The sequence below is a fragment of the Carassius auratus genome, chromosome 19 (genome assembly GCF_003368295.1).
Source record: "Carassius auratus strain Wakin chromosome 19, ASM336829v1, whole genome shotgun sequence".
Classification (NCBI taxonomy): domain Eukaryota; kingdom Metazoa; phylum Chordata; class Actinopteri; order Cypriniformes; family Cyprinidae; genus Carassius; species Carassius auratus.
In genome coordinates this window covers 25,882,744-25,906,525 of record NC_039261.1, presented here as the reverse complement: position 1 = coordinate 25,906,525, position 23,782 = coordinate 25,882,744, and the positions used below count along the sequence as shown (strand labels likewise).

Below are 23,782 nucleotides of genomic sequence, written 5' to 3'. Positions count from 1 at the left end.
GAATTACATTAGGTGCTGTAAAGAGAATCGAATGCTAATATCTCTAAAACTACAGAGGATTAAAAAAATATAATTTGTTAACTTCACAAAATCATGGTAACACGATGTGATCAATTAAGACGTTTATTATTTTTTTAATGTAAATTTTAAATAAATAAATGTTTAAAAAGTATCATGATGCTAACTAGCCATCCCATGTTGATTTTGGCTACTTTTGTTTATTGTCTGCAAAGCAACATTTCAAAAAGGCCTAAAAATAAAAGAATGAACCACACTTCAGTTAAAAGGCACACAATCATAGTTTTCTTAAAAAAGACATTCACATCCAAAAATGATGAAAATGTCTTTTTCTTGTTTATTTACTTAATATTTATATATAATATATTTTTTTTACAAAATAAAAAAACATTATGAAACAAAAAAAAAATGCTAAACAAGTCCATGTGTAAGGATTCAAAAGGGGAGAAAAGAAGCAATCAAACAAACATACTACAGTACTTGTGTTTTTATATATATATATATGTACAAGACAAGTTTATCAATTTAAATCTTTTTAAAACGCACAGTACAAAAAAAAAAAAAAGAAAGAAATACCCATAGTACATTTCTGTCCATCAGCACATTTCTAATAATCATATAACTAAAAGAATATATTTGGGAACAGAAGGTGGCGCATTTCAGGGAGAGAATGACTGCAGGTATGACAGGACAACAAAGGCTGTGGAAAAACACACAGGGGGGTGACCTCAGAATCCCATCGCAAATGAAGAACATCAAGCGTATGGCAAAACGCAGAGGTCAAAAGTCATGCCTTAACATAATCCAGTCTCCCTGCTACAGGAAGGGCGGTTAATAAGGACCAAAAATATATCAGTTTGCAGAAATTAAGTCTATAAAGTATAAGGTGACCAGTGCACTTCTCACATCTGGAGAGTACAATAAGGCTCCAATAAAGAAATTGAAAAGGAATACACACTGAAGCCTATTCAAGAAGTACAACATTCATACACTGGCCACCCTGATGCTGCAATTCATTCATTTCACACACACAAAATAAACCCAAACGCACACACATGCGCAGTACAGATCCGAAGCCTGTGAACTCACCTATACATTTGTTTTTTTCTCAAATATCCATTTATATTTGGTAAAAAATAAACTTCACAACTGCACTAGCCGATTTAGAGTGATATCATCTTTTCCCAAAATAAAATTTGGTAAAAACTAATTGCAGGGGGAGAAACAGAGGAGGTGCATGTACATTTGGATTGCAGGTGCTGATCAAGCAAGAAGCAGAGAGGAGGGAAATAACCTGTGAAGAAAAAAAAAAAAAAAAAAGCCCTCTTCCTTCTAACAAACCTCTATTTTTCATTTTATCCATCAGTTAAAAGAAAATGAACAGGGCAAAAAAAAAAAAATCTTTTGTCCTTTTAGAAAACAGATCTGTTACATATGCCAAAAAAAGAGGGGGGGGGGAGGGGCTTTTTTGTATTTTGAACACAATATAAACTCCAAATACTCAATACTCCGATCAGGAAGGCCTAAGTAACTATCCATATATTTGCGAGATCACGCTCCCCGTTAAGACTTCTCCCCCGTGCCCCTTCTTCGAGCGGCGCCTTAGTTCTCTCTCTTTCTTTGCACAGCACCACCAGTGGAATGAGATTGGTACTGCAGGGTGACCGCACAGATCGAGGGAGCGCCGTGGAGGACAGAGAAAAGGGGGAGATATCTGGGGAGAAAGGAAAGGATCCACTAATCCAGCCTTCGGAACACCAGACGAGGCAGGACAGGGTATCAATTGCCTCCCCAGGTGTAGCTGTTGTATCCCGACTTGTTGATCTGTGACTTCTGTTGAATCGCGGCATTCTGACTGCGTTGCCCAGAGCCGCTCTGACAGAGGAAGCAATTGAAATATTAAACTAAATTAGATATTTCATATTTTAAATATTATTATTAATATACTTCGAAAGGGCGAAAAAAAAAATAGAATTATTATATTATAATATTCTAAATTAAACATGAAAATTTAGAAGAAAAAAAAGAATAATAATAAATCAATTATTGTAAAAAAAAAAATTATAAAAGGAACAAGCTTTTTATTTTTATGATGGTCTATAAACCGGATATAAATCAAAAATCAGACGTGTTGGTGCAAGCTCACCTGTCCGTCCTGCTGCAGGTGGTGGTGGAGCATCTGAGAGTGGGGCTGCTGATGGGGGGTCAGGATGTGCATGTAAGGGGCTGGAGCGTAACCCGCTGCAGCCGGAGGGTTGATGGGGCCGCCACTCCCAAGTGCTGAGGGCAAACTAAAGGAAGCGCTGGGGGTTCCTGTGTGGAAACCCTGCTTCTCAAAAGACTGTGGAAGTCAGATCAAGACACTTTTGGTGACCAAGTTAATCAAACAAAGAAAAAACACATTATTATGACGAGCATGCTCACCTGCGTCTTTGTGTAAACAGACCCTGAAATGTCAGGGACTCCTGTGTTGCTTGATGTCACAGAGACACCTAGAGCAGAAAATTCACACAAAAAGGTGATTGTTGAAAGCAGCAAAACATCAGTTAGCTTGAGACAGACTGCCCCTCTAATGCTGACGTGTGTATGATTAGTAGTATGAAATTGATAAATCCAGTGAATGAAGAATGCATATTTAAAGATGGAAGCATAGGAATGTTTTCCTCCAAGAGGATTTTTGGGAAAATTGTTTTCTGTAGCTCCACATTCAGAATTTCAAGGCTAAGTTGAGGCAAAAAAAACACACACACACACACACACACACACAAGTAAATTGAATTACATGAGGCACAAAATGCTACAAAAGCAATAATTACAATAACACTTAAAACTAATAACTGAACCAACACAGATGAGTTGTGTTCTTAAGAAACCGTAAGATGACTAAAGAAATCTGTGAAAAGTCATTGAAGATGGGGTCAATTCCCTTAAGCATATTAATTATGATTTCATTTTTATTATACATTTGAAAACAATACTCCCCTCTATAAACCACAAGATACCATTTAAAAGTAGATACCAAATACTGCATTTATAACAATAGCAATAGAGTATATAAAAAGTTTGCTTAAGTTACAATATTCGCAAATAATTGTTTCAAATTAACCTAACTTGGTTTAAGCAAATCATATTGTTGACCAATATATGGAATTTAAAAGAGCATACACACACACACACACAATTTCCTTAATAAAAAAAAAACATTGAACACAGACTGCCATAAGTAGTGTCAAACGCAAAACACAAAATTTAGCACAGATCATCAAGCTGCCAAAATGATAAGATGAAAAACCTATTAACACAATTTAAAATCAAAGTATTTTCATTGAGATGAAGACAATCAAAATATAAGAGACCACCACTGCTCCCATCAGAACTGCTAACAGTAAACATTAGCCCATTTCAGAGAAACAAAAATTGCTTACCAGAACAAAAAATTAAAATAAACACAACCAAGCCATTCAAACCATTCCACTAACTGAAGCATTTTTGGGGCAGTTGGCTTCTTGCATCTATTAGGAAACCCTTTTTGAAAGTGATAAAGACTGTCACCATGTTGGCGTCTCAAGTCACAGGAGTAACAACACTGATGTTCTACCCTTGCGTGTCCTGCACCCTTCCAGACAGGCAGAACGTGACCGCTTCATCGAGCTTGACCAGTAGTAAGTTAGGAGCAAATGAGGGGAGAGAGAGAGAGCTTAAGAAAGAAATGGGAGGAGGAAAGAGGAAAACGGGGGTTTTAGCGTGAGGCTGCACTCACCCACTCCAGGCCCGGTGACGGAGCTGACAGGCTTGTTTTGCGCAGAAGCAGCGGCAGCAACAACAGCGGTGCCGTAGCCACCCTTACAGAAATCCCCGCTCCCTGCCGAAGCCTGGCCCAAATCCTCATAGCCTGCAAACGGTCAGACACACACAGCCCCAGCCCCACAGCATTAGACACACACCAGGCAGGGCCAGACAGGAGGAGGAGGAAGAGGAGGAGGAGGAGTGAAGGGGCGGGGCATAGGGATGGAGGTAGGGACTCTGCAAGATGGGGGAGGGGCCTCATCAGAAAAGAATACTGGTGACTTGAGAGCACAAGTCAGGAAATAAAGAGAATAGAAAAACAACATTAGGACTGATAAAGATGGAGCTGGAAAAGTTCAACAAAAGGTAAAACAAATGGAATTTGTGGAAGGAAAGAATGAAGAAAAACAAGGACAAAGAATTTAAAGAATAAGAGACTTGAGATCGAATGAGAGCCTAAGTGCAAAGGGATGGAAGGGTAAAACAAACAGTGCTCAAAAGAGGTGGAAGATTAAACAAGCAGCATGTGGAAAGCATGTGTGAACCCACCACCATCAACCAAGCGACCTCCCTCCCACCTCATTCTCCTTACACCACTGGTTCCTCAGAAACTAGGGGTGGGAATCACGATTCGATATTATCACCATAAAATATTGAAGTTTCAAACATATTGCGTTAAAGTAATTTATTACCTTCTGCCAACTTCAAATTATGCCCCCCCCCCCAAAAAAAAAAAAAAACTGACCAAAACTTTCATGAAAACCGGTCAAATTTTGTATGCACCTGGCAAACAATCATTTGTATTACAGTCTAACCTAGTCCACCTTAATGCAGTGTAAACATAAACAAAATGTAAACACTGCTTTGCTACTACAGGTATTTAAAACAATGCAAATTTTATTTACTTTTACATGCCGAAGGTTGACCCAGCTGAACTCACCAAAAAAATAAATAACCCTCAACATCTTGTGGGCTGTAAAGAAATGTATATTATTTTACCAAATAGTATAATAAAAGACCGATATTGGCGTCCATGCATCAATACAGTATTGCCGTGGAAAATATCACGATACTTTGCTGTATCGATTTACACCCCCACCCATAGGTGGCACTCTAGAGTGCTTGCTTAAGCCCATCTGTGCACAAAACAAATTCCAGTCCAGAACAAAATTCCATGCAGTGCAGTTGTGATTCTCAAAGTCATCTAGTTTTGCAAAACCAAACTTTCAAGACGCAGTACTATGGATTACACCAGGGGTACTCAAGTTCAGAGGCCAAACAGGATATTTAAATGTTTGGAACACTGAAATGACAATACAAAAATACTTTTGAAAGCAGTTTCCTATAGGCTACCGCTCTCTCAGGATCAGTGGCAGCGCGATTTTGATTTGAATGTCATTTAAATCAAAGGTGATTCAAGGCTTTAAAGGGGGGGGTGAAATGCTATTTCATGCATACTGAGTTTTTTTTACACTGTTAAAGAGTTGGATTCCCATGCTAAACATGGACAAAGTTTCAAAAATTAAGTTGTACGTTTGAAGGAGTATTTCTGTTCAAAAAATACTACTTCCGGTTTGTCACAAGTTTCGGAAAGTTTTTTTCGAGTATGGCTCTGTGTGATGTTAGATGGAGCGGAATTTCCTTATATGGGTCCTGAGGGCACTTCTCCCGGAAGAGCGCACGCTCCCGTATAGCAGCGCACTGAGAGTACAACATACTTCACTGATCAGAGCGTCGCGAAATGTCACAAAAGGAGTGTGTTTTTGGTTGCCAGGGCAAGACAACCCTGCACAGATTACCAAAAGAGAAACAGCATTAAGGGACCAGTGGATGGAGTTTATTTTTACAGAGCATCAACGGAGTTGTGCAAGTGTTTGTGTTTGTTCCCTGCATTTCGAAGATGCTTGTTTTACAAACAAGGCCCAGTTTGACGCCGGATTTGCATATTGTTTATTTCTTAAGGATAATGGAGTCCCAACGAAAAAGGGTCACGATCGTGTGTTGGAACCGCAGGCGGTGAGTAAAACTGCTTCAAATATCTCTGTGTTGTTAATTTAGCTATCGGCGCGTAAGCACATCAAGTAAACAACATGCGATGTTGTCATCAAACTGCACTTTCCACATGTACAGCTTAAAAAAAAAAAAAAAAAAAAGACGACAAAGTGGAACAGTTTCAGTACATACCACATAGAGACGCCTTTGCTGATGCTGCTCTTGTTAAATTTCAGCCTCTGGATCTGATTCTGGATCATAAATATATGCTGAATCTGACTGTTAGCCATGGTTTGTTTTGGTTGGTTTTGTCCTCACGGTAAATGTCACAACTTCCAAACGAGCTCAACGCAAAAGCTTATTCGCGCTCGCGATTCTTTAGCTCCGCCCACACGTCACGCCTCCAGGCGCTCGTGTTTTTCTGGGAAAAATCGGTACAGACTATCTTTCTCTTATGAATATAATAAAACTAAAGACTTTTTGGAGTTATGAAGGATGCAGTACTACTCTATAGGTACTCAAGATTAACAGGATATTGAGTGAAAACGAGCATTTCACCCCCCCCTTTAATAGACATAGCTGAATCCTGTCATTTATGAACAAGATTGCATGGGTGAATGAATCTGTTCGTGACCTGGCCATTTATTCAAATATCCAACAATATCCAACAGTAAACATGACTCGACGATATTGTTTGCCTCTGTTCTTCAAGCCATTTCTGTTATTTTCATAATAAAGTATATTTATAATCCACTGCTAATCGACATAGCATTTAAATGAATATATAGAATATATTATCTGCCTCGTGTGTGACAAAAACCACACATCAGCTCACAAAATGAGGTTATTTCAAACACTCGTCTGATGTTGTGAAGTAAAATCATGTTATTAAATGTCCTCTTAAGTTGTTTGGCACTTCTCTTATAAGTTATTTGGGGCATGTTGCTTTTTAACTGCATGTTAGTTATAGTGCTTGCAGAGACTGAGCAGCTTTTACTACTGTGAATGTATACATTTAATAAAAATAAAATTTAACTGCCTAATATTTTGAGCGCAAATTATAATAACACATTAATCCTAGGCATGATGCGGCCCACAAAATTAATGCAGACGGGTCACCTGTTGAGAACCCCGGGGTTATACCTTTACCGTGAGATGCATTTTCTCATGCTTCAACTTCACAGACAAGAAAAAGAACAGACTTGGCCAATGCAGGGTTTAGAGGTGACCGAGCTAGTTTAGTTTTACATGGCTTGTAAACTTACATGACTATGAGACCTACTATGCATCTGACCGTTTTTACTATATTTTAAATGCTGCATGAACAAAAGAAAATGCATTACCAGTGCTGTATCCATGTGATCCATAACCACTAGCTTGCTGGAAGGGTGCTGCAGATGCACTGACACCGACATTCACACCGTGCTGTTTAGAGGAGGTAGGAGCCACCTGGAGGAACATTCAAAAACACTCCTTTAAAAGTCACAGCAAGGTTGTCACATCAGTAAAAAACAAGACCAGCCCAATTGCTAATTGTTTTTTTTCCCATTGGTTTCCCATCCGTTTGTGGTCAAAAATTGCCTGTTAAAATCTTGTTCTGGGGGTCCCTTTCTGCCAAAATAGAGTTCTCAGTTGATTTGGCTGAGATTTTCACAAGGAGTCACAATAAAACAAAAGTATGTGACAATTTCTACTGTATTGAAGCAGACATACAAGCGTAATGGATTGCAGAGGAATAAAGTAGAACAGGGACCAGTTGATGAGTTGTGTGTTTGTTAGTTGAGATGCTGATTGTCTGTTCTAGATGCAAAAAGTAAATGCATCTTCCATGTGGGTATTCTTAGTGAGAAACATGGTGTAATACATTTTAGAAAATTAAAAGAGTCTAGGAAATTAAAGAGATCATCACTTAAAAGACGTGAATAAATATGACTTGGCAGTAATGTCAATGTTAAGTCATCTAATGCCAAATTTAGACCTCAAAAGGAGGCACAAAAGAGCTTCTGAAGTAGCAGTGCTTAGGCAGACTATTTATAGCTCCTCAATGGTGTCATAAATATTTATTCACAATGTAATTACAACTGTATACTTTGACACTAGAGGCCCAAACCCATGGTCAAAGCAGGCATAATTCAGTCCGGCCTTTAAGATGTGCGGTTCCTTCTAGAAGTCTTCTCGGGTCCTAAAATCTGTACCCATCCCGAATCACTTCTTACCCGAACCGACATGCAGAAAATGTATTAAAAAAAACAAAAAAAACAAATTAGATCAGAGTCTGACGACATTTAATTTCAAACCGACTGGCCCCGAAATGTAAAAGGTACTGACTTGTGTACAGCCTGCAGCCCCAGAGTCAGGAAAAATCCCAGTGCCCAGCTGACTGATTTGGCCGCTTTTTCTTTAACATTTATTCAATTTACAATTAGACTACTTTATATTAGTGCCTGCCTGATGGATACAAGTTATTTCTGAGCTCAGCTTTCAAATGTGACCAGTGGGTTGAAAAATAACCGTGAAAGTTTGATAAAAAATAAATGGATACCCTAATAATTAATGGATTTGCTAGTATTGACTGCAACCTGATCTCCAGCGAAAGGCTCTGCACACAAAAAAGAAAAGGCTTATATGAACAGGCAGCATAGTGAATGGATTTTCCTGATGGATCTCAGATCTAGAAGATTTTTGTGTGCAAGGTTACAAACGTATGCTCCTTTTCTACGTGCATTCCTCACTTAACACGAAAGTAGCCTATGCATTCAGGATATTTGAAAAGAATTTGGGTCTAATTAGGTCTATTTGGAAGAAGCATGTTTATTTTAAATTACCCGAGACTGCTAATACCGAACCCGACCTGTGTCCGAAGTACTCGAAGTTGTGGACCCGAATAGCTCGGGTCAGACCTCTGGTCTTTGGATCCAAGTGGACCCGTGAAGACCACTAGTTCCTTCACACTGAATTTTGAGCAGGCACAGAGAAGCTTCAACTTGGCTGTCAAAAGACATTATGAACGCTTACTGGAAACATGGCAGGGCCGTACTGGAAGGTGTTGGGCAGACCAGGCACGCCAGTATAATAGGGCAGGCTTGTATAGCTGTATCCCGGTGGAAGGGCTGGGTTAAGGAAGGGCTGCTGGGTGGTGTGGTGCGTTTGTGTCTGGGTCTGTTGGGGTTGGGCCAATGTTGTGGCTGGGGCAGGAGATGACGCATCACCACGGCCAAACTTCGACAGGTCGCCAGCTAAAGATAAGATTTTAGAAACAGCATTTCAGGAAATTTAGCATTTGGCTCAAAATTCTAAGATTCTCCTCACCAGACACTGAATGCAATGCACAAACCAAACTTGAGTGTACTTACCAGAATAAGGGTTGCCTGTCAAACTGCCTTCCCTGCCAGTCAGTGCTGTGGTTGGAGTAGCAAATGGGATGCTGTAATAGTCCTGCAGGAGGAGAAAACAGTGTCTCAACTTCATATGCTACAAACAAATCCAGCACTGCTGTTTTCATATCAAATACTTCAGCTAATCAAATAGTAACAACATCTCACCAGTGGTATCCTGGTCTGCAGCATCTGTAAGTCATCGTAGCCATACATTTGAGGCTGCAGGATAGAAGAGGTTTGTGAGCTAAAACAATATAACAAATAAAGCTTGCTTAAAGAGTTCAGAAGCGACAACAGAAAAACACTCACTGGGTATGGGTGAAGCAGCCCGGGAGCCATGATGTAAGGGTTGGGCAGCAAGGGCGGCACTCCAGGAGGCAGGTTTGGAGGTGCTTTCCCTGTTTAGACGAAGCAGCATACAATCAAATTATATTGAAATGGTTTTATCCGGTTACATCAAGCATTTCCCAAGTTTTGATTTACACACATCTGAGATAATGAAAGTAATGTTGACAATGATGCATAATGATTCTGCATCAGTTTATTAAAAATAGTGGGTCATTCCACAAAATCATCTGTGTGTTACTACAGATTAATATCACCAAATTCCAGTGTATCTGGGGTTTTCTTCCATGCATGGAAATAAATTAGCATTTCTGCCCATTGGGTGTGTTGTGTCTTTGATAACTGAAAACAGGCGGAAATAGTAGCTGGGTGCAGAAGAGCTGCAAGGAGTTTCAGTGAATCATTGTCCAGCATCCTGACCACAGCTTCATCCAATGCTTGAAGGAAGCATTGCTCATTATTTTTATTTACAAAAATAAATATAATTTAAGCAGTACAAGATGGTTCCACCCCTTCAGATATAGACACCCTATGAAACGCTCTCTCACAGAAAGAGTAATTTTAAGTCATGGTATTCTTACCTGAGGCAGCCGCGCTGCGAGACGATGAGGCAGATGAAGGTGCTGCAGTGGCCAAAACAGCAGATGATGATGATGATGATGATGAAGATGCAGTAGGCGGGGCCATTGAAACCACACCAGCACCACTGTTCAACCCCATGGTCAGACTGCTGACTGGACCCAGTGCAGACTGCGCGGAGACCGAACTGACAGATGAAGAGGGGGCAACATGGTGGGAAACAGGGGCCGCTGAAGTAACTGAAGAGGGTGAGGGAACTGAAGACGAAGTCACACCAGAGACCGATGAGAAAGACGAGTGCAAGCTTGGATCGCCATCCACACTTGGGTGCTGGGAGGAGATCACAGTGAGCAAACAAGATGAGTAAAAAAATGAATTAAATACAAGACAATTTTTGGAAGAATTAAGTAATTATATGCCATGCAAAACAAGACTATGCATTGTGTAAACAGGCCATACTGATTTCACATTGACTTTGCGCTGTAGTTGCAAACTCACCAGCAGACTTGTGTTCGAAGTGCGAACAGAAGAAGGTACCAAACTGTTCTGCTGTGTAGGGAGGGAGCTGATGGGAAGCATGCAGTACTATTAGCAATCTCTCTAATCCAGACAGATTATTCTGAAGAAACGCAAAAACAAAATGGCGTACTTATTGTGCTGAGGAGTGGCCAGTGAGCTGGGTGAGGTGTCTTCGTGTCCGAGAGCACTCAGAGGTGTCTGACTGGATGTAGTCAGCAGGGAAGGAGGACATGAAGGGTCAGCCAATGACGATATGTTGGAAACCAATGGTGGGATGACCGATTCGGACACCGGTTTCATGGGCACTGCAGAGCCTGCTGCAGCTAGGAAAGATGATGAGATATTTAACAATGTTGCATGGGGCTTGTATACAAAGAGCGATGAATAAAACGGTCCACACCAACGGACAATAACATTCGGTTTGTTATAAACAAGCTCAGCAAATGCTCAAGCTGTTTAAAGTTGGGTGGATTCATATTATTAAAACTTGAAAGTTATACCTTCCAAAGATTGTGATGTCTGCATCGAACTGAAACCATTCTGTAATCAGAAAGATAAAGGTTTGCTTGGATGAAGTGTCATTTTCTTAAAAGACTCCTGGTGGTACGCCGATAGACAAGCCCAGACTGACGCTCACCTTTGACTGAATGTCTTTCTGTGGTGAGGAGGACACAGAAGGAGGATAGCGCCTTGTTTGACTGGCTCTTGGCTCATAAAGCTCCATCTGACTGGCGTGGGACAGGGCTGTTGCTTGCTCACTGTGGACAAACCAGAAAAACATCAATCGACACATTTTATGACTGTTACAATCAGGGCAGCATGATTAACCCAAATAAAACTGAAATCATGATATGATTTTAGAAGGCCAAAGACTGCATTGTAAGAAGCTTGGATACCTATAGATTTATGGAAAGCAACATGCATCAACCATCTTCCCAAATTTGTAATGAGAAGTGCTTATGAAACATGTTGTCATATTCAGTCTTTAAGAGCTCCCTGTAGTTTTCCGCCAAATAAAGCATGGTTTAACATTAAAAATGAAGAAATGCTGACAAATTAAAAAATATTTATTTTTAAATAATTTGTTGACTACAATAGTTACCATTTTGTTTCATATGTTTCTCTCTATTTATTATTATTATTACTGCTATTATATTAATATACAGTCACAATTTTGGCCAAACAACAAAGAAAACAGCTAACCTGGTGCTTTAAAGAAAAAAAAATCATGCAGCCCTAATAACGGTGCCAATTTTAACCTGTGCTTAAAACTATGAATGCGTCAGATAAAATCTTTAGTGTCAGATGTGAGATACCCACTTGCTTGCACTTGTGTAAAGGCTGTTCTGGCCTTGGCTGCCTGGTGTTGTTGTGGCAACAGCTGCCGAGGCATCGTACTCAGGAAGCACCGGTTCAGAGCCAAACTGTAATGCTCCAAACTGCAGGTTGAGCCCAGATATATCAGCAGAGCCTGGCATCTCCACTGCTAGGGCTGGAATCTGAAAATCACACCATTTGAGTAAACAAACTGATCAACTCTATAAAGCAAAGTTGATCAATCCCAACGAAGCAACTTAGACCACAATTAACTGAGAATCCAGACCTTGGTTGTGATGGAAGCCCTCTTCTTCTGCTGTTTGAGTTTGTGCTGATGCAGGGGTAGTGGGCTGGATGCCTGTGGGTCGGCTGGGCTGGAAGAGTTTTGATGACCTGGGGTGGGTCCCGAGGGTTTGGGGAGAGGGGTGGTGACGGCCTGGGGCAATGATGACAATGGGGTGGACTGAGGAGGTAGGGTGGAGGTGGTGGAAGCAGGTGTGGCTTTTTCCTGCAAGAAGGCATCCATCATGGAGGAGGAAGTGGAAGTGGGCTGGTAGGGCTGCCGTTTGGTGAAGGGACTGTGCACCGGCTCTGTTTGAGGTTTCATATCTGTAGAAAAAGAGGAAGAATAAGACTTAACAGAGAGTGTAGAACAATCATAGAAGTGATTTGAACCCTGTCAGCCCTCTTACCATACTGCCCCAGTGTAGTGGGGCTGGTATCCCAGGTAGAAGGACCAGCATTGGGTGGGCCGCTTTGTGAGTGCTGGGCTACTAGCTGGGCCAAAGCTCGGGCCGTCTTTATCTGTGCCAGAAACTGAGAACCAGTCGTGGAGCCTCCAGTGGTTCCTTTTGGATCGCCAACATCACCAAAACCCTTACCGAGCATGCTCACCTGTAGAAAGGACATAGACACAAAACTCAAATGTTTTGGCTGCCTTCAAATAGTTTAGGTAGGATAATGTTTAATTTAGAACTTAATACCAGTTCTGAATGCTGACTGGCCATATCTGGATGCTGACTGGACAGTAAATGGAAATAACTCAAGGGCTTGGAGCAAAAAATGAAAAATAAACACCAAAAGGTGACAAACATTATAAAAATCTAACGTCAATAAAAAATGTAAATGTATTAGGTTAAACTTAAATTGGATCAAATATGGGCCCCAAAACAAAAATACTACTAATAACAATAATAATCAAAACTGACCATTAAATACAGCTATGACATGACCTGTGTGACTATTATTAAATCTCGCTCACCATGCTGTGCTGGCTGTAAGGAGCACTGGAGGAGGACTGGGACAGTGATGCTGTCTGCTTTGAGTTGCTGAACACCAAAGACTGAGACAGAGACGGCGGCTGTGGGCCTTCAAGTGAAGCAGGCTCTGCCTCTGAGGAAGAGGAGGGAGGCGTTTTCCCCAGCAACACCGCCAGATCAATCCTGAACATCAAACATGCTTACATCAATAAGGTTTTTCTATGCCATGACTGCAGTACATGAATAGATATTTAGAATGAGGTTGTGAAAATCTAGACACGCCACAGTATTGTGATTGAGTATTAAAATTGCATTCCTTCCAGATAAAACAGTCTGCATTAAAAAAAAATTATACTTCTGATAGTTGTGACCATTAAAATATTTCACTTCTGAATGGTATGCCTAGCCAAAAAAAAAAAAAAAATTGATTTTCACTGATGCCTTGAAACCAGCACTGGCTTACCTCTGTCCTGCAGTAATAGTGACATTCTCCTGTGGAACGGGCATGGATGCCACACTGGAGGCAGTGAATATCTTGGTCTCTGACAACTAGAAAGCAAAACAAGAGTTAGTTTTGCTCAGTCTTCAATTGAAAAGCAGGTTTTAGGTCTGATCAAATACGCACATCCTCGTTCCAGTCCTCCATGCCCCACTCTTCTGTGGCAGTTCTCCAAGCACCTGTTACACACACATTTAGCTCACTTACGATGACAGGTAAACAGGTAAACAAATCCTTAAAGCAGCCAGTGCAAGACTCACCAGGGGCCGAGTCAAACTTTCGAGGATAGTTTGTTCCCTCTCCACCTGTAAACTCAAGTCCTGTGGAAACAGACTGATGTCAGAACTCTTACATACATGCGTTTTAAATGGACTGTACTTCAGCCTGAAGAAATGTCAAGACTGTCAGGAACTGAGGAGAGGTTTACAAGAGACACTTATGGCATCACTCACGGTTTCCATCCTCGGGTTCCAGGTTGCCTGTGTTACTCCAAGAGCTGCCGCTTGTGTAGCTCTCCTCTGTTTGGGCTGGCTCAGTGTAGTCCGCTGGGTTAAACGTACTAAAAAAACAAATTAAAACTTTGGTTTTTGAGGGAACATTGAGTGAATGAGGGAGGCAAGAAATAACATCAGAGACCATCAACAAAATGTGAAAAATCACTCCAACAGATCCACTACGACCTAAAAAAAAAAACACTCATAACGTTCTAAATTAATTTATATCAAAGACGCAAATGTGCTTTCCACTCACTCTCAATCCCGGAAACCAAACCACTGGAAACTAAACACATATGAAGCTGAAACTTCAATAACTAACCACTATAAACCCTTTGATCCTACACAAACAAAACCAACACGCTCATAAGTGTATTTAACTCACCTCTCATCTCCTGAAAAATCATATCTGGGGCCCTTATCAATCTGGCTTTAGGGAGAAACAACAAGGAGAATTACAAGCAACTCAACACAGGCAGAAATACGGGGGTGCATGGTGCGAACAAAGACGTGTTTGAGTGTGTGCACGAGAAATAGAAAGAGCAAGAGCGAGGGCAACCACTGTGCTCACATCCTTAGCTGGTCAAATTACCACACCTGCTCTACAGGTGTAAAAGCATAAGACAATGCTTTAGACTGAAACGGCTACGCCAGTAATGTGACTTGCCTGCTCAGACAGGGCTAAACTGGGACTCTGCAGTTTCAGAGGCCAAGAATTAAAAACCACACATGCAAAATCCAAAAGCACACTTCAAACCAAACAAGCGAAAGGGGCCAGTTAAAAAGCCTGACTGCAAGTCAAAGAAAAGTGACCAGGCGGCCTTGACAGAAAAAGAAAACCAGTCCAGGGGCGTGACAAGACTAGAGTCTAGCCTACTCAATATTGCAGTAAAAAGCTTAACTAGATGTTTACAATGACAGTGAAACTCCTAATATTGTTAAACAACAGTATGAAAGACAATTCTGTCGCTTCAAAATATTAAAATGCATCTTGGTTACTGTTGGGGTGGGCAACAAATCTATGCAGGAAATCTGTATCTTTATTTTTACTAAATGACGATCACAGTATATACACTTTGGGCAATTATTTTAGTCAGGAGTTTCTCAAAACTATTCCCAAAAATAAGAATTTAAATAAATAAAAATAAGTCAAATCTATTTAATTGTATACATTTCAATGATTCGACTATCAATAAAAAAATATATATATTTTCACTTTTGTTTTTGAAAAGTGTTATGTCCATGTATAATTCATTTAACAAGAAATAAATAAAATATATAGTAAAAATACTAACATTGTGAAAATTACTACAATAATCCAAACTTTTTAATGACAGTGCACAAATTTAACTCCTGAGGAAATCCACTGACTATAAACATCTCATTACATGTTGACAATGGTAGTAAAAGTGCAGGTATTGCAATCTTGTTCATTTTCTCTCTTAACATCAAGCGAGTGCAACAGAAATTCTCTACTCTCTGAAGCAGCATTTTGATAACAGCAATACAAATGACTCAGAATTTTAGAGTTTGACCTTTCTACCTGTGATTCTACCGCCCACCCCTAGTGACCATCAATTTAGCGCACCGTGTCATCAAGCCTAAAAGGGCATAGCGCCAAAAAGCAGCAAATAACCCCACAGTAGCTCTTACTTACCTGGTTAGACCTCTGCATAGAAAACATGTTAAAATCTTTAAGGTTTACAGGCTAAGGTTTCACACAAGAGTCAAGATAAGCACAGCAGCAGGCTTTAAACCCAGCAAGTTGGACTCGACAGAACAGCTTTCGCTGCTTAAAACCATACCTTACAAGTTTCTGAAGCACAAAATTATGAATTTTAACTGGATACCATTAGCATTTCCCAGAATCTGACATTCTGGGAGATCTCTAGAGATTATGCAAAAAGAGAAAAAGCCTGAATGGAAGCACACAGGGCTTACCCCATGCCCTGAGCTGAAAACCTCCCTCCTCGCCTTCCAGCTCCACCTGCAGGACAGAAAGATGAAGTCAAACCAAAACCACTACCTTTTTTATTATAATAAATTAGGGGTGCACGATAAATAATGTGCATCTCGTCAGTAAATCCGGTTATCTATCTAATCGATGGATTTTCGGAGCTTGTCAGTTAACATCGGCTCGGTGTAGTAACAGCTGCTCTATGTGAAATCATGCACCTGATGGAATTTAACACTGATAAGATCACTGGATTTACTGACGAGATGCACATTAATTATTGGCTGATATTTATCGTGCATACCTATATTAAATCATTATCAACAGTAGTACTCGCCTCTTCCTCTGCCTCTTCCCCGACGGCCTCGCTCCATTCCTCTGCCTGCAACTCCACCTGCCTTGGCCCCATCCAACCCATTCTCCTGCCCACGGACTGAAGAGAAGAAACAAAGAATGGAAGGAGATGAAGAAAACAATAGAAGAGAGGGAATAAATGTAAAAACTATCCCTTTAAGACTCCATTAGCACTCCTATTAAAACTCACACCTAAAAAAAGGAAGAATAAGAAGCCCAAGTTTGGTCTCAGCGTATACAAGGTCACTTTCCTTTCCCTTTTTTTCTACTCTGAAATAGATGCATTAAGTGGCATGCAAGTTTATACTGAGGAAGGTTAAAAGCAGCTATTGTAAAAGCTAAAGCTAAATGCTTGGCAAACATTTTATAATTAGTTCTTTCAGTGTTTAGGAATAGTATCTATTGTTTTACAACTTCACTTTGACTGGGCAGCCCAAGCTTCCGATTTAAACATACATGTGAATGCATTTTACAGACCATCAGCTCTCAAAGAAAGACTATAGACTAAACCACAAGACTTGAGTCAAAGTATATGAGCCTTATGTTGCTCTCTACCTCAGACGGAGACTGAGAGAGAGTATCCGGTAGCAGCTCAAACTTTACTGTGGCACACACTGTCCCTTCAGCACTACAGAGAGAGCAGTGAAGGGATTGTGGTGTGCTGCAGTCTGTCCTGAGGCATTGAAAAGACTGACTGCATATTAAGAAAGTACAGTTCTCTTAAATGGCCCAAGGAAATTTAGCTTTTTTTTTTTTTTACTAAATGCCTCATCTAATAGGAAAACCGTGGCATGAAGTCTTTCAGACTAAAATAAGGAGCATCAACAAAAGCATAAGCAATATCTACACTCACAATCTCGCCCACGGCTGGCTCCACGGCCCCTCCGCGGGGCCCCTCCTCTGCGACGTGCCACATCTCTTTCTCCTCCTTTCTCTCGGTTCTCCTTCCCTTCATCTCCTCCATCGGTCTGTGCGCTTTCCTTCTGACCTGAAACTCCTTTCTTCTTTCCAACCATCTCCCATGAGTCCTGCAAAGCAAAGAGCAAATTTAACATGTAAAAAGAAGGATGAATGGATGAAGTCTTTGAATCAGATCTAAATACTAATATAAATACACAGTGAGCAACTCTTTAAAACAGTATCATTATAGTTAAACTATTACAATTGTTTTCAGATTCTAATTATTTTCAGTAACTGAAAGAAAAAAAAAAAAAGTCAAGCCTGAACTCACAGTGTCAGGGCTGCCCTCCAACAGGACGTTGATGGCTCTGTTCACGTCTCCGTTGCAGTCATGAAGCGCTATCATGGACTCATCCTGATCCTTTCCTGTGATGTCAACCAGCTAGAAAGAGAAAAGGAGCAACGAGAAGCATTTAAAGTCATGTGGTTGTATGACTTAAGTTAGGCCATATATTTGAAAGGTAAAATGATAAAACGGAAGTGGCCGAGGGGACTGATGAAAGCTTTGAGTGAACTGTGAGATGTCAGAGCTTTATGTTGCTCTCTAACTCAGACGGAGACTGAGAGAGAGCATCCGGTAGTAGCTCAAACTTTACTCTAGCACAGATGGTCCCTGTCAGAGCTATAATGAAAGCAGAGAGGGAACTTCTGTGTGCACTAAGTGACCCAGAATGAAACTGCAAGGGAAAACTGATTAAAAGCTACCGTCAAATTTTCTTAATAAAAGGGACTGTTTGATGGAGGTAAAGCAGAATCTGCCATTATTTTCTTTTGAGCCAACAAATGTCATTCCTACTCACCTGTTTGACCTTCTCTTCAAAGTCTGCATCATTATGGTCCGAGATCATCTGCGCGAGTCGGATCTGCTCAGCGGTGGCCTGAACAAACAATGGAGAAAATGATTAAGTCTGATTCCATAACAGGTGTGAAACATACAGCAATGAATACCTGCCTCATTTATGAGAAGACATTTAACCGGGTCTCGATGCCGGATTTACTAACAGTTTGCCCCAGTGCAAGCCCTCTTTTGGCGTTGAAAAACTACTGTCAGGACTTACTTAATACATGCAGTAAAACATTAGTGATGAAAAAGCGTGGACAGCCATTCATGGAAAATTTTAAATCTTTACAAGTGAGCTGGCTTCTTGTACATATTCCAACATGATCAATTATAATACAACCGCTTGCTGCAAAGACATTCAAGTCTGAATTCAGACTTTTAGGCCGGTTTTCACAGACAGGGTGTAGATTGAGGCTGAATTAGAATACTGAAGAAGTTATTTTTAAATGTGCCATAGATAAAACATTGCTGGTGTGCACCTTGATACAAATAATCGGCAATAACATATTTGAAGATATGTCATTGCAAGTTTCTTTCAGTTAAGACAGTCCTGGACCAGGTTTAAGCCTTGTCTATGATTTTGCGCATTAAAGATGTTTTTAGATAAAATTCTGTCTATCCCTCCACCCAAGCAGGCCAGAATACAGCGGAGGAAAAATAGGTCAGACTTTGCATTTGCTTAGGCATAAATGTATGATTTATTTCTAAAGCCCTTAATTTAATTTAGAAGAACGAGTGATGGACTGCAGTGACTCAGAGAAAAAGTCTCAGACTGATGGATGCCACTGATACCAGTTTTCTACTGAAATGGTGCTCATAGTCAGCAAAACTTGAGAACATGCAGACATTACCTGACAATTAAAAGATTTCGTCTCATTTTAACATCCAATTATATTTAATTTAGGATCAATCTAGTTTTGACGCACCCATCAAAAGTTATAACTGTCATAATTCAGTCATGTAATGTCTATAAATGTTTTGGGAAGACGAGAAAAGTTAAATCAATTACCTCATTTACTTATGCCGGTTGCAGTTTCTGGCCCAAGATTACCATGTTATAGGTGGAAATGTGTAGCCAGTTTTTGTTTGTGGTAGGTTAAATGGGGCTTTGGAGGTGTGGCAAAACATAGCTAACATCACTATTAATCAATTAATCAATACAAGCTAGCATTTGTGAACTTACCTGAGGCCTCTGCTTGTGCTGTGACTGGCTCTGTGTCTGACCCGGTGTCTGCTCCCAGTTGCCCCGGGTCCGGCTTCCGCCCACTGAAGTCATCATTTACAGTATATACAAATAACAGTATTTACAAAGGAATAACACCTTTAAAAGAGAAGCAGATGTGAAAGTGTTACTGATAGCTCATCAGAAACTTTAAATAACAATAGTAAAATCATCACACGGTCTCGACAACCACATTAACATTAACTATGCATGCAAAAAAACAAAGATACACCGTGTGTAGCCATTTTGATGAGCCAAAAATGGAAGTAAACAACGTCGCGTGCCTGACGGACTGACGTTACCCATAAAACCACGGCCTAAGTTTACAAGAACAACAAAATAAACATAATTCTAGGAACTTCGAAAGCTTTGCGCAACTATCGCACGTGAAAAACAAGACCAAATACTGTTTACAATTCAAGGTGCAACAGGTCAACCATAAACGCGCTTCCGGTGCTCAGTTTAAAGATTTTTTAAAAACACACACAAAAACACCGTAACACTTCACATTTCGATAAAATCACACCAAAAGTTGTCCACCTTATGCAAGTTGCGAAATGTTGCATGTGTGGTTATGCCAAAAAGCCCACCGTAGCAGCTCTGTGCATAAGGAAATGCGGGGCATGTGGTGGAAGAAGGAACTGCGCACTTTAGTCACGCACAGAATCAGCCAGCGTGAAAGAAACACGCGGGACTAGCCGCGGGAAAACAGACAGACGACGTGTTTTAACGGACAAAACTGAACAACAAAAAAACCTCAACGGCCTTTGAACCGGATGAGGGCGAGGATGTAGCTGTCAAAATTAAACCATGTTAGAGACGTGAACACTCAGGCAATAGGTGAAAGTATCAGCACGTCATTTTATATTTCTTCAGCACTCGCACCATTCCATACAGTAAATAACACAAGGACATATACAACAAGGAACGTGTCTAGGAAAAGTAGCATATAAAAGGCATTCGTTTCCATGCACTTCAACATAAACATTGGCTAAAAGTATTAATGTAAGCATCCAAAAGGTAACCTACATTACCTGTAGTGCTCTACATTGGATCTGCATACTGGGAATCCCATATTAACTTACCGACTAAAAAGCAAGCAACTGTATAAACTTGGTTAATAATAGAAAAAAATAATCTTATGAGGTGAAGGACTATGATTGATAAGACCAGGGAATGGGCCTTGCAAAACAAATCGATATAAAAGCAAACATGCAGATCTAACGATACGACATGAACACATACACTGTTTTTACAGTCTTAACAGGTTATTGATAAGTTAAATAAAAATAGATAAGATGCAGGTGATGGGTGGCTTCCGCTCTGGTCGCGTGTAATAAACTCATGGCCGGTTATCGGGCATCATTATGCTGCTGCCCAAAAATTAAACTTTTCCGGTTGCTAGTCAATATGGTTTCACAGCGTAGATGAAAGAATAGTTGGGTGAATTGTTCGTTAGATTAATCGAAACGATAATATTTTGCATCTGCAAAAACTGGAAGGCACAAACCGCCCGGGACGAGGCGCGCTCCCGTCGGTCCACCTGTACACTCGACACCGAGGTTTCACCGAGGCCTACAGGCCCCAAAATGACAAAAATGAACAACAGGCGAGGTACTAACCAAAAGACCCGGCTGGATGTCAGAAATGTGGAGATAACGCTTTATTATCGACCTTCTAATCAGAAGGAAACAAACCACGAACTCTTTTGCGTCCTAAATCAATTCCCCAAAGCCGACAACAAGGCCGAACCGACTCGCGCAGACAATAAACCAGAGTCTCAAAATTTACCTGTTTCTCTTCCACACTGACACCCGGATCACCGCGTCACGTGGTTTGTCACAACCACTGCGGCTTCACGCGCAGAGTGCAACCACGTGATGACAACGCACGCATGTATATATAACAATTTAAACACCATTATGCAATATATAATCATTTACCCGGAAGTTGCAGTTGGGTATTTCTTATGCAAAATCAACCTGATCATTAATACTGATGTCACAAATACATACATATTCCGTGCAAAATAGTAAAATATGAACTTGAAACTAATTTGAATAGTAAGTTATTTATTTATTTACAATAAAAAAACAAAAAGGAACAGAATAGTTAACATGGTTGCAAATGTAGCTGTTGGTCGGTAGGTTAACTAGTTTGTGACCTAATCATCATTCACATACAAACATTTTGTAGCTAAAACTAGCTGCTTGTAACCATAGCTGGGTAGTAACTGATTACATGTAAGTTGGATTATGTAATCAGTTTCCAAATATTCAGTATTTGTAATTGGATTTTATGTTACATTTTAAAGTGTTCCTAATCAGATTACAGTTAGTTATTTCTAGATTACATGATTATATATTACACAAAGGCAATACATTTTTCATAGATTCACTATAATTCTTGTTTTTCTCTCTTAAATTCTCCTTTAAAAAAAAAGTTTTATGAAATTTCACACACCATCCACTATATAGTTAGTTACAATTACATTAAAAAAGAAAAGGCCACACTATTAGTTTCATTTTATATTTAATTATTAGCTTTTCATTACCTCACAAATCCTTACAGTTCTTTGAGGAAACTTGGCAAAATGTTTAATGATGCTGATGACAAAGAATATATATATTTACTAGTTAGGTCAAAAGCAATTTAAAAGTAATCAAAAATAGTCTCAATACATTATCTAATAATTATGATCCAACGGATTACATTACTAATTCCCATTATGTCATACATTTGTGCCTCAAATGATTTAAAAATGTGATTTTTTTTAAACATAATATCCCAACGTGTACTATATTGAATGATCCTTAAATTTGAATCTGATTATTATGTAAGTTTGTGACTTAAATGATTTTCTAAAGTCTCTAAATGATCAAATTTATTTAATTGTAGTAAGTAAAAGGGCGAACAAAAACAGGTCATGATTGTCTTTAATTATCTTTATAAAGTAAACATAAGCGCTTTTATATTAATATTTCAAGCTTAGCATTTACTAGACTGAAACAGCTTGGGTTTACTTGATTATACACACACTGTGTTTTAGCGAAATCATGTTAACATGTACGATACATACATCAGGCTTTAGAGGAACATTTTGCCCCCCATCCATTAAAACTGCAGTGGTTTGATCATAAAACTAAGCATTATAGTGGCTTCATAGATTTAACAACTGAGTCGAGTTTTGCTTATATTTTCAGACATTTAGTAGCATTTGTTTGAGTGTAGTTACATCTACTGATCTATTGATGTTCTCTATTATAGATCAGTGGTTACATCACTAGATGTCGCTAGTGTTCTGCGCTGAATTCTTCCGAGCACCGGACACAGACTAATGCCCACTTCTAATTAACATGTTATTTCAGCCATTTCAGCGAAGATGAATCTATACAATATATATATATAAAAAAAAATCTTAAACACAAGATGATGTCATGTAATATGTTGTAGTGAAAACTGGCACAATTATCATGCACTAAATATCTTCAAATAAATCTGACATTTACCAGTATCTGTTAAACCAGTTTTTTAAAAAGTAACATCGTCATGCACAAATTGTGAGGGAGCTTAAATACTTTTTATTGATTAGCCCTTAAGATAAATACATATACCAGGTAAAATTACAATACCAGAGAAATGTGCATAGCACTTCAATTCCATCTACAGTAACACATTTTTCACATTTCATAAGAGATGGATGAAAAGAGTTGAGCACAGAATACAGTAACAGAAAAACAATTGTTCTTCAAAACACAATTACAGTTCCCAAAGGGAAAAGACAGCTTTGTAAGGTACAGTGAATTCAGACATGTAAATTAAAGTTTATGCACATACACAGATACATAAGGATCCATTTTGTTCTATCCATCTATACATTTTGGGTTTATTATTTTATTAAAATTGGCTGTCAGTATAACTATATTTATACAATGGCTATATTATCCGATTCTATACATGCCAAAACAGACATACTGACAGAACAGAAGGAAATATGAATATCAACACTTACATCTACTACTAATTAGGGGTGCTCCGATCACGATCGTCCGATCGTTAATGCGCATCTCGTCAGTAAAGCCGGTTTTCTAATTAGCGATTAATTCCATCAGGTGCGTGATTTCACATAGAGCAGCTGTTACTACACAGAGCCGTTGTTAACTGAGAAGATGGGCCAATAAACGCTGAAAATTAACGTGATTTGCGCATCTTCTCTATTAACAACGGCTCTGTGTAGTAACAGCTGCTCTATGTGAAATCGCGCAC

At 39.6% G+C, this 23,782-nt stretch overlaps 1 protein-coding gene across 9 annotated transcripts; it reads right to left on the bottom strand.

Annotated features, from left to right (window-relative positions):
• Positions 1-490: 490 nt before the first annotated feature.
• On the bottom strand, positions 491-21,407 carry ubap2l (ubiquitin associated protein 2-like). Of its 9 annotated transcripts, none has more exons than XM_026289764.1 (31): positions 21,308-21,407; positions 19,478-19,615; positions 18,254-18,331; positions 17,725-17,835; positions 17,347-17,521; positions 16,477-16,572; positions 16,127-16,172; positions 14,571-14,615; positions 14,144-14,250; positions 13,952-14,011; positions 13,818-13,870; positions 13,656-13,741; positions 13,195-13,375; positions 12,917-12,982; positions 12,626-12,827; positions 12,220-12,542; positions 11,937-12,115; positions 11,254-11,374; positions 11,117-11,156; positions 10,747-10,939; positions 10,596-10,662; positions 10,100-10,427; positions 9,483-9,571; positions 9,339-9,392; positions 9,150-9,231; positions 8,812-9,032; positions 7,140-7,245; positions 3,779-3,910; positions 2,443-2,510; positions 2,165-2,359; positions 491-1,893 (listed from the first exon to the last, which is right to left on the bottom strand). In XM_026289764.1, the coding sequence occupies exons 2-31, from the start codon at positions 19,571-19,573 to the stop codon at positions 1,798-1,800; spliced, it is 3,696 nt and encodes a 1,231-aa protein (XP_026145549.1). In that variant the 5' UTR covers positions 19,574-19,615; positions 21,308-21,407; the 3' UTR covers positions 491-1,797. The 9 variants fall into 9 exon arrangements, with proteins under 9 accessions (XP_026145549.1, XP_026145547.1, XP_026145551.1 ...); XM_026289762.1 differs by lacking the exon at positions 21,308-21,407 and adding an exon at positions 21,139-21,301; XM_026289766.1 differs by lacking the exon at positions 21,308-21,407 and adding an exon at positions 21,139-21,301 and having other exon boundaries at positions 10,747-10,933.
• Positions 21,408-23,782: the final 2,375 nt, after the last annotated feature.

Coding starts and splice junctions, on each gene's coding strand:
- ubap2l (XM_026289764.1), bottom strand. CDS start 19,573: ATGATGACTTCAGTGGGCGGAAGCCGGACCCGGGGCAACTGGGAGCAG. Junction 14,616..16,126: donor TTTTCAGCTCAGGGCATGGG/GTAAGCCCTGTG, acceptor TTCTCCCTAAAG/CCAGATTGATAAGGGCCCCA. Junction 11,375..11,936: donor CTTTACACAAGTGCAAGCAA/GTGGGTATCTCA, acceptor GTTTGTCCACAG/TGAGCAAGCAACAGCCCTGT.